General features: G+C 45.3%; 1 protein-coding gene across 1 annotated transcript in view; it reads right to left on the bottom strand.

The window, feature by feature from the left end:
• Positions 1-450: 450 nt before the first annotated feature.
• The window catches only part of RRP9 (ribosomal RNA processing 9, U3 small nucleolar RNA binding protein), a 58,779-nt gene continuing 48,267 nt past the window's right edge, over positions 451-10,962 (bottom strand). The window contains exon 15 of the mRNA XM_033926612.1: positions 451-633. Coding sequence (XP_033782503.1) covers positions 549-633 — 85 coding nt within the window. The 3' untranslated portion in view covers positions 451-548. The remainder of the gene's footprint in view (positions 634-10,962) is intronic.

Raw genomic sequence — 10,962 nt, 5'->3', positions numbered from 1 at the left:
GCTACCGGTCAAATTAAAATAAGCAAAAGTGTAACAGATGATCAAAGAAGCACACTACAGAGTTCAAGCAAGTGTCGACCTAAGCCCTCTGGAAAAGCTCATCTTTTCATAGATGTCAATTCTTAGATTCCACACAGCTCCATTTTTAACAAGATTTATCATTTGAATGTGCCACATTGCTTATCCATAACACATGTTTATAGAATTAGGGGGCAAGTGTGTGGGTAGGAACTTTCTTTAGATAAGAACTTTCCTATAAAAAGAAACTATATTACAGCCAGAGATTTCCTCCCATCCCAGAGTGAAGAAAAAAATGCATCGTCGAGTTTTCTCAGTGGAAAGTGTGTGAGGGCAGGCTCCTTCCCTTCAATGCCAGACTCTCTTCCTCCACCCCAAGACGACATTGGTTGGGGGGGAAGAGTTGAAAATACAACTTTTATTAATGTTTGGAAAACAAAATACCATGAGTATTTAATTTTAAATTATTTATTTATAAACAATGGTGCAAGGTATATTTAAATCAAGTGTTCTGACTCTTCTGCAGGGTTTTAACTCTGTTCGGGTGGTACCCTCTTCAAGGGGATTATGTACACTGCATTCTTGGCTTCTTTAATCCGCCACCAACGCCCCAACCTGTAGGAAAAAAGAAGCATAAGAGTGGAACAACTCCTTGAGAAGTTTTACCCATTAGTTCTTCAGAGACCTAGTTGCAGGAAGGACAGCCAAAAATAATTTTCTACACTATAGAATTACTATTCAATTACATCATAGTACACATGTGACCTATCCAGATCCACACCGGATCTTCTTTAACAATCTAAATTGATTAATGCTCAAAAGGGCGCTGCCTCTAAAACAGGCCTCTTCTTCTTCTATATCACAACTGATGAGCGCATGGCATCCTGAGCTAGAAATAGAGGTCGATGATGATATTTGGCAAAAGGTCTAGAGCCGAATGTTTAAATCCATACGATCAGCTGCGCTATTGCAGTCGACATACTTCCTTCTACACAAATGATAAATCTGTGTGGACATAAAAAAAAAACTAGCTAAACTCTCAAAGGACACTTCTAGCCTTTGTTGGTCTTGTGAGAAAACTGAAGGAACATTATCCCTTGCACCATTATGTATTGCACTAACAAGAAATCCCGCAGAATCCAGTTGTTTACCTTCCCCTCCATAAAATCATGCCAGCTCAAAAGATTCATCGACAAAACCTTTGCCTTCCAGGCGGCCAAGCTGAACCCTTGGCTAGCCCAAATGATGCTAGAGGCCCCGACCTACCTAGATTTCAGAAAACTTCTCAAAACACACCTCTTCCGCGAACAAGACCCTTAGTCCTTACTCCCCGCATACACTCCAACCCCCCCACCCCCCTCTCCCCCCCTCTTCTGGTTTCCCACTCCCTCCATTTTATCCTCTAACCCAACTACGATAAACCTGTGCCTCCTTCCGCGCTACCTGCAATTCCGATAAAATTTTTGTAAATCCGGGTTCAGACCGGATCCTAATGTAACGAATGTAAACCGCCTAGAACTCTTTGGGTATGGCGGGATATAAGAACCTAATAATAATAATAATAATAATATCATCGCTGTCATCTCTCTATATATATTGGAATAAGGTTTGGAACACCATCTCATCCAGTTCCTTTACATCTTAAGATCATTATACTGGGTCATCATGGTCTCTCGGATCCGCTGAATATAACGTTCGTCTGCTCAACATTTTACTGTTTCTGGTAATTAAGAATATTTGACACTGTTGGAAAAATTTATCTAAAGTGGAATCCATGCCCTGTTTTAACTTTCCTTCTGTACAAGGCTGTAGAAGTAAGACATTTTTTAACCATACCTTAGCATACCAGGCAGCTTTTTACAATAAAGAATTGCGAACACTGTTGCTCACAGCGCGCTCTTATAAACATTTCAGAACACAGCTGAAGACCTAATCTTTTTCCCAAGCACTTGACTAACTTATTCTATTCCCTGGATCATGTTTACTGTTAATAATCTTTTGTAAACCGCGTTAAACTTATGGCTACGCGGTTAACAAGTACAATGTAATGTAATGTCGTATGATGGAATACTGTTTATATCACGACCAAATTTGAAAGTGTTATAGGTCTAATAGATGGTTTAGAAGCTGGGACATTAGATCATTTAATTTTTTTCTGTCCCTATATAAATGCCCTTTGGAAGTTAATTTGGTCCCAAATTAATTCATTGTTAGAAAATCATGTTGCCCTTTCTTATGATACTATACTGTTTGGTACATCTATGAGATTTAAAAGCCCAATTTCTGCAAATAATAATAAACTTTTATTAATATTAACCAGGGTTGCCATTCAACAGATTACTGGAAACTGGAAAGATAGCACAGTTACTTACCGTAACAGGTGTTATCCAGGGACAGCTGGCAGATATTCTTGACTGATGGGTGACGGCACCGACGGAGCCCCGGTACGGACACTTTTAGAGTGATTGCACTCTAAGAACTTGGAAAGTTCTAGCAGGCCGCACCGCGCACGCGCGAGTGCCTTCCCGCCCGATGGAGGCGCGCGGTCCCCAGTTAGGATAAGCCAGCTAAGAAGCCAACCCGGGGAGGTGGGAGGGATGCAAGAATATCTGCCTGCTGTCCCTGGATAACACCTGTTACGGTAAGTAACTGTGCTTTATCCCAGGACAAGCAGGCAGCATATTCTTGACTGATGGGTGACCTCCAAGCTAACAAAAAGAGGGATGGAGGGAAGGTTGGCCATTAGGAAAACAAATTTTGCAAAACAGATTGGCCGAAGTGTCCATCCCGTCTGGAGAATGCATCCAGACAATAATGAGATGTAAAAGTATGAACTGAGGACCAAGTGGCAGCTTTGCAGATTTCCTCAATAGGAGTGGAACGGAGGAAAGCTACAGATGCTGCCATAGCTCGGACTCTATGGGCCGTGACAGAACCTTCCAGTGTCAGTCCGGTCTGAGCATAACAGAATGAAATGCACGCTGCCAGCCAATTAGACAACTTACGTTTAGAAACAGGATGTCCCAATTTATTCGGATCAAAGGACAGAAAGAGTTGGGGAGCTGATCTGTGGGGCTTAGTACGCTTCAAATAGTAAGCCAAAGCCCGCTTACAGTCCAAAGTATGTAAAGCCTGTTCTCCAGAATGAGAATGAGGTTTCGGAAAGAATACAGGCAGAACAATCGATTGGTTGAGATGAAATTCAGAGACAACCTTAGGGAGAAACTTTGGATGTGTACGCAGAACCACCTTGTCATGATGGAAGACTGTAAAAGGTGGATAGAAACATAGAAACATAGAAAGATGACGGCAGAAAAGGGCTACAGCCCACCAAGTCTGCCCACTCTACTGACCCACCCCATTAAGCCCGAGTGCTAATGACCCAGTTCCTTAACTCGACCCTCGTAGGGATCCCACGTGGATGTCCCATTTATTCTTAAAGTCGAGCACGCTGGTGGCTCTGATCACCTGCTCCGGAAGTTTGTTCCACTGATCCACCACCCTTTCTGTGAAGAAATACTTCCTGGTGTCACCACTAAATTTCCCTCCTCTAAGTTTGAGCGGGTGCCCCCTTGTGACCGAGGGTCCCTTGGGAAAGAATATGTCATTTTCCACCTCGACACGACCTGTGACGTACTTAAATGTCTCTATCATGTCACCCCTTTCCCTGCGCTCCTCTAGAGTATAGAGCTGCAATTTGCCCAGTCTTTCTTCGTATGAGAGACCCTTGAGTCCGGAGACCATCCTAGTGGCCATCCGCTGGACTGACTCAGCTGGATCCGCAACTAGTGCATGTAGCTCACTGACCCTCCTGGCAGAGGTGAGAGCAATAAGGAAAAGTACCTTCCAAGTAAGAAACTTAAAAGAAGCGGTAGCCAAAGGTTCAAATGGAGGCTTCATTAAGGCGGACAGAACCACATTGAGATCCCAGATAACAGGAGGGGCTTTAAGAGGTGGTTTCACATTGAAAAGACCCCGCATGAACCTGGACACCAGGGGATGAGCTGATAGAAGTTTTCCATGGATCGGCTCATGGAAAGCAGCAATGGCACTGAGGTGGACTCTGATGGAAGAAGACTTAAGGCCAGAGTCAGACAAAGAAAGCAAATAATCCAACAACGTCTCCACTGCGAGGGAAGTGGGATCATGATGATGAAGAAGACACCAGGAAGAAAACCGTGTCCACTTCTGATGGTAACATTGAAGAGTGGCAGGTTTCCTGGAGGCATCCAGAATAGAACGAACGGGCTGAGACAAAAGAGTATCATTTGAAGTCAGCCCGAGAGATACCAAGCTGTCAGGTGCAGAGACTGTAGGTTGGGATGCAGAAGGGTTTCCTGATGCTGTGTAAGCAGAGAAGGAAACAATGGAAGAAGAATAGGCTCCCTGGAACTGAGTTGAAGTAGAAGGGAGAACCAATGTTGACTGGGCCACCGTGGAGCAATCAGAATCATGGTGGCTTGTTCCCTCTTGAGCTTGAACAAGGTCCGGAGCATGAGAGGCAGAGGAGGGAAAGCATACAGGAAGAGATTGGACCAATCCAGAAGAAATGCATCCGCTGCCAGACAGTGAGAAGAGTAGAGTCTGGAGCAGAAGAGGGGCAGCTGGTGATTGTGAGGAGCTGCAAAGAGGTCTACTTGAGGAGTGCCCCAGTGAGCGAAAATGGACTGGAGAGTCAAAGGGTCGAGAGTCCACTCGTGAGGCTGGAGAATCCTGCTGAGATTGTCCGCTAAGGAATTCTGCTCTCCCTGAATGTAGACAGCCTTCAGGAATAATTGGTGATCTGTCGCCCAAGACCAAATCTTCTGTGCCTCCTGACACAAGAGGCGAGAGCCTATCCCACCTTGTTTGTTGATGTAGTACATTGCAACTTGATTGTCTGTGCACAGTAGGAGAACTTGAGGGAAGAGAAGATGTTGGAAAGCCTTTAGAGCATAAAACATCGCTCTGAGTTCCAGGAAATTGATGTGATGCTTCTTTTCCTGGGCTGTCCAAAGGCCTTGAGTTTGGAACTCGTTTAAATGAGCTCCCCAGGCATAAGGGGAGGCGTCGGTGGTGATGACCAGTTGATGAGGAGGTAGATGGAACAGAAGACCTCTGGAGAGATTTGAGGATATCAACCACCATTGTAGAGATTGACAAAGAGATGATGTCACAAATATGTGTCGTGAGGAAGGATCCGTCGCTTGGGACCACTGGGTAGCTAGAGTCCATTGAGGAGTGCGCAGGTGAAGACGTGCGAAGGGGGTGACATGAACTGTCGAGGCCATGTGACCTAAGAGTATCATCATTTGCTTGGCAGAGATGGAGTCAGTGGAAGCACCTGCTGGCAAGAGATTGAAGAGTCTGAAGACGGTTGGACGGCAGGAATGTCCTCATGAGGACTGTGTCCAGGACCGCTCCTATGAACTGAAGTCTCTGAGTAGGGATGAGATGTGATTTGGGTACATTGATCTCGAACCCCAGAAGTTGTAGAAAAAGGATGGTCTGGTTGGTGGCAAGAAGCATTGCCTGAGAGGAAGTGGCTTTGATTAACTAGTCGTCCAGGTAAGGAAAGACCTGAAGGTGATGAGAGCGGAGAAAAGCAGCCACCACAATTAGACATTTGGTGAACACTCTGGGAGAGGAGGCAAGGCCGAAGGGTAGCACCTTGTACTGGTAGTGACAGTGATTGATCATGAACCGGAGGTACTGTCTGGAGGCCAGATTGACCGGTATATGAGTGTATGCCTCTTTGAGATCGAGGGAGCATAGCCAGTCGCCCTGATTGAGAAGAGGGTAAAGAGTGGCCAGAGAAAGCATTCTGAATTTTTCTTTGACCAAGCATTTGTTGAGATTGCGAAGATCTAAAATGGGTCTGAGATCCCCGTTTTTTTGGGGGACCAGAAAGTAACGGGAGTAGAATCCCTGCCCCTTCTGCTCGAGAGGAACTTCCTCTATAGCGTTCAGAAGAAGGAGGGATTGAACTTCTTGAAGAAGAAGGGAGGACTGAGGACTGTTCAAAGCAGACTCTTTTGGCAGACTTTGGGCAGGAAGAGTCTGAAAGTTGAGAGAGTAGCCGTGGCGGATGATGTTGAGGACCCACTGGTCCGAGGTGATGATCTCCCAACGGCTGATGAAGAAAGGAAGACGTCCTCCTATGGGTTGAGGAAGGTGGGCAGATGGCAGAATACTGGCTATACCCTGGAGAACGAAGTCAAAAGGGTTGGGTAGACTTCTGTTGAGGAGGGGGTTTCACCTGTTGCTGCTGTGGTGGCCTAGGGGTTTGTCGTTGTTGCTAACGCCTAGGCTGTTGAGGAGCTGGTGGCAAAGGGCGAGCCGCATAACGGCGTTGATAGGCCGATTGTTGCCTAAAAGGCCGGGTAGGCGGGGTCTTCTTCTTGGTTTTCAGAAGAGTATCCCATCGAGTCTCATGGGCGGATAGTTTTTGGGTGGTAGAGTCCATGGACTCACCAAAGAGTTCATCCCCCAGGCATGGAGCATTAGCCAGGCGATCTTGATGGTTGACATCAAGCTCCGATACTCTGAGCCAAGCTAAACGACGCATGGCTATAGACATGGCCGTGGCTTTGGTGGTAAGTTCGAACGTGTCATAGATTGAACGGACTAGGAACTTACGAAGCTGGAGAAGAGAGGAAGAACACTGGTGAAAAGCAGGTCTCTTGCGGTTAGGGAGGTATTTTTCAAAAGAAGCCATGGTGTTGATGAGATGCTTGAGGTAAAAGGAAAAATGAAAAGCATAATTCCCTGACCTGTTAGCCAGCATAGCATTCTGGTATAATCTTTTGCCAAATTTATCCATGGCCTTTCCTTCTCTGCCAGGAGGGATGGAAGCGTACACACTAGCTCCTGCAGACTTTTTAAGCGTAGATTCCACCAAAAGAGATTCGTGTGGAAGCTGCGGCTTATCAAAGCCAGGTATAGGGATGACTTTATATAAAGAATCCAATTTACGAGGGGCTCCTGGTATGGTCAAAGGAGTCTCAAGATTCTTATAAAAGGTTTCTCTCAAGATATCATGGAGGGGTAATTTGAGAAATTCCTTTGGAGGCTGGTCAAAGTCCAGTGCATCAAGGAAAGCTTTGGACTTTTTGGACTCAGCTTCCAAAGGAATAGAAAGAGATTCACACATCTCTTTCAAGAAAGACGTGAAAGAGGCAGAATCTGGCTTAGAGGATGGATCTGGAACAGAAGGATCCTCATCAGCCGATGAACACTCACCCTCAGAGAATAGAGGCTCTTCGGAGTCACCCCACAGATCAGGGTCCCTAATTTGGGAACTGCGATCCCGAGATTCCGGTGTGGAAGGTTCAAGGTGCCTGGATTTGCGTACCGACTTACCCGACCTCAAGGAAGCAGAGCCAGGAGAAGTTAAAGGCTGTATCGGTGCCGAAGTTTGAACAGCCTGATGCAGCGCTCTCGGCTCCGGTGCCAGAACTGGCATGGAGACTGAGGAAGCCGAATGAACCGGTACCGAGAGGGTGGAAGCGGACAATAAAAGCTGCCCCACCGTCGGTACCGGGGGCTCAGACCGGACCGGGACTGGAAGGTTCAGTGCCAATAGAGCAGGAAGGAGCTGTTGCAACTGCTCTTTAAGCTGCACCTGGAGGACAGCCGCAATTCGCTCATCCAGCGAAGGCACCGGTACCGCTTTTTTCTTCTGCGGTATCTGCGGTGCCGCTCGACGCCCCGAGGATGAGGAGCCCGAGGTCGAGGGACTCACCTCAATAGGGGCGGAGCGCTTCCGCGGGCGCCTCGTGGTCGGCAGGACTGGGCTCGCTGCCACAGAGACCGGAGGACGCTCCAGCGGGGAAGGCTTCTTAGCCGGCTTACCTGACTGTTGCGAAGCCGGCACAGTGTTGCGCGGTGTCGAAGAGGTGGGTGCCGACTGAGATGGGGCCGATGTCGATGCCGCAGGGTCAGACATATCGGCACCGAAAAGCAACTGTTGCTGAATCTGATGGTTTTTTAAAGTTCGTTTTTTCAATGTGGCACAGCGGGTGCAGGTGGAAGCCCGATGATCTGGACCCAGGCACTGTAAGCACCAGTTGTGCGGGTCGGTCAGAGAAATGGGCCGTGCACACCGCTGGCACTTCTTAAACCCTGGCTGGGGGGGGCATGAAAGTAAAAACGGCTTCTGCCAAATCGAAGGCCGAGGCCTCGATGGTGGCAACAGGCCCCACCGGGGCGAAACAGAAATCAAAAGAAAAAGATTTTTTTTTTTTTTTAAATAATAAAATAATAAGAGAAAAAGGAAATATTATTTCCTCACAGGTTTTCGCGAGCGGGAAGGCGATAAGAGAAATCTTTTCAACAGCCGTTGAAAAGGACGCATCTTCTTAGCTCCGCGGAAACTAAGAAACTGGGGACCGCGCGCCTCCGTCGGGCGGGAAGGCACTCGCGCGTGCGCGGTGCGGCCTGCTAGAACTTTCCAAGTTCTTAGAGTGCAATCACTCTAAAATTGTCCGTACCGGGGCTCCGTCGGTGCCGTCACCCATCAGTCAAGAATATGCTGCCTGCTTGTCCTGGGATAATATACTAAACTTAATTATACCTTTTGGTGGAATTCAATATGTCATATTTACAAAATGGAGAGGGTGCTTGCCATACAGCAAGGAAATTATTATAATTTTAAAAAGATTTGGGGGCCATTGATTACTTATTCTAATGATCAGACATCTTAAACACCTTGGTATTAGATAAGATATAGGGGGGGTGGGACTGGGAAAGATAATAATTGTTAAGTGTTTTATTATTAATAAATGGGTGGGTGGGTGGGAAGGGATTTTTTAAAAAATATTTATATATTCTAAGGATTATAAGTAAGATTGTCAAGTGATTTGTTAAAAATATTTCTGATTGATTATTATACACTTGTTGTAAGATTTGAAAATGAATAAAGATTTTTTTTTTTAAAAAGAAAGTGTTATAGCTGAGAAACATAATTCTACCAGTACATTTTCAAAGTTTGGGACCCCGTCCAGTCCTACTGTAGTAAAGACCACTGATATACAGTATTTATATGCTGTAGTACGAGAGTAAACTGTAATCAATGCCATCTCTCCAAAATTTTGACCTGGTTGGTTGTCATCGTGTGGTGCTCACTGGGAGCTCTCTCTCTTCTTTCTTCCTTTTTTCCTGTACCAACAGATACGTGTCTCTGCTAACATTTTACGCTGGTTTTGTGCTACGAGTCTGACACGTTTCGACTAGTTGTCTCATGTTCAGGATACTGTTATTTATACAGATGTTGAGGTTTTTAATACAGCTTGTCTGTAACATGTCCCGTTACCATTTCTGTATTTTATGTTTCTGTTACGTTTATACTTTTTTCTTTTTGACTAAAACCAATAAGCTGTTTGAACTGGAAGAATCCAAAATAAAGTGAGTTTAAAATAAAAATATTGTTTCTGGTGGAATTCAGTATGTCATGTGTTTAAAATGGAAAGAGCGTTGGCATTTCAAAAAAGTTACTATAAGAAATTTAAGGATGTGTGGGGGCCATTTTTAAATTATTATAATGAATAATTTACACTTTTCCCATTTTTAATTTTTACATATGGATCGGGGGGGTTGGATTTCTATTCATAATACATATGAATGATAAGATAATATATTCATGTGGTATATTTTTTGTTGTATATGGATGTGGGAGGGGGTGGGAGATATTTCTTTTTGTAGTATAATGTGGTAGATTTTCAAGTGATATTGTTTTATATATAGTTTAATATATGCTGTACACTTGTTGTGAATCATAAAATGAATAAAGAATTTTTTTTAAAAAAAATTTCTAAAGCTTTTTTCTGCATGTATTTACTAAATGTAAAAAAAATATGCATTGGGAACGTGTGGGCCTACTTTGTGATCTGAACTTAGGTCTTCCTAGAGTCACAGTTTGGGTAGAGTGAAGGCAAGATTTTAATGTGCGTGTAGTTTATAAAATTCACATATACGTACATGAGTACATGCACATTCACATCATCTTTGGAGCAGGGGAATATTTGTGCACTATTGGGTTTTTGACCTGGCACTGGCAGTATATTTTATTAAAAAAAGGTACATAAGTGACTATGTTGCCTCATAAAACAGGCTTAAAACAAGGGCTTTATGGACTTCTCGCGTAGTAACATAGTAGATGGCAGAAAAAGAACCAAATGGTCCGTCCAGTCTGCCCAACCCTACCCACTCTTTAAATTACAGACATCTTCTAACGCAGTGTCTCGCAAACTTCTGGAAGTCGCAGCACATGGAAAGGTGCGGACGTCGACATCTGTGCATGCGCAAAGGCCCTCCAGACGGAGCCCTGAGCTGCCAGTGGGGGGGGGGGGGGGGGGGGGAGTGCTACAAAAAGAAAGGCGCGTAGAGAAAAGGTGCCGGCACCAGGTGACTGCCTACAGAACGTGCCTCTCACCGTGAGAGGCATGTCCTATGGGCAGCCGGTGCCTCTCCTCCTCACTGGCGTCTCGCGGCACACCTGGAATCTGCCGTGGCACACAGTTTGGGATACATTGTTCTAATGAAATTAAGCCCCAAGGCCATGGTTCCTAAACCAGTCAGATTTTCACGAGAGATCTCTGCACGCCATGGAGGCAGTGCATGCAAATCTCTCTCTCATGAAAATCCTGAAAAGCTTGACTAGCTGGGGAGTTACCAGGACGGGTTTGGCAACCTCTGCCCTAATGCCCAGGAGGAGATGGTTCAGTCTCTGAGCTGGGCATTCTGCAAAGAAAGGTTGCAAGGGGGGGAAGGGAAGGGTAGGAAGCTGTGGTCACTGCTCAAGAGTGAAACTTGCTGGCTCAGGAATTTCATAGCACACTAGGTATGAAAAAAATAGTGTAAAAACCCACGGAGTAGATGAGCAAGAAGATTTGGACCAATATCAAAGGAGTAGGAGAAAGCTGCCAGGTAAAATGAATTTTAGTAATTAGGGAAGGAAGGGAGAGT

The sequence above is a fragment of the Geotrypetes seraphini genome, chromosome 17, assembly GCF_902459505.1.
Source record: "Geotrypetes seraphini chromosome 17, aGeoSer1.1, whole genome shotgun sequence".
In the NCBI taxonomy this organism is placed as follows: domain Eukaryota; kingdom Metazoa; phylum Chordata; class Amphibia; order Gymnophiona; family Dermophiidae; genus Geotrypetes; species Geotrypetes seraphini.
Note: the sequence above shows the minus strand (reverse complement) of the source record. Positions and strands in the feature narration are given on the sequence as shown.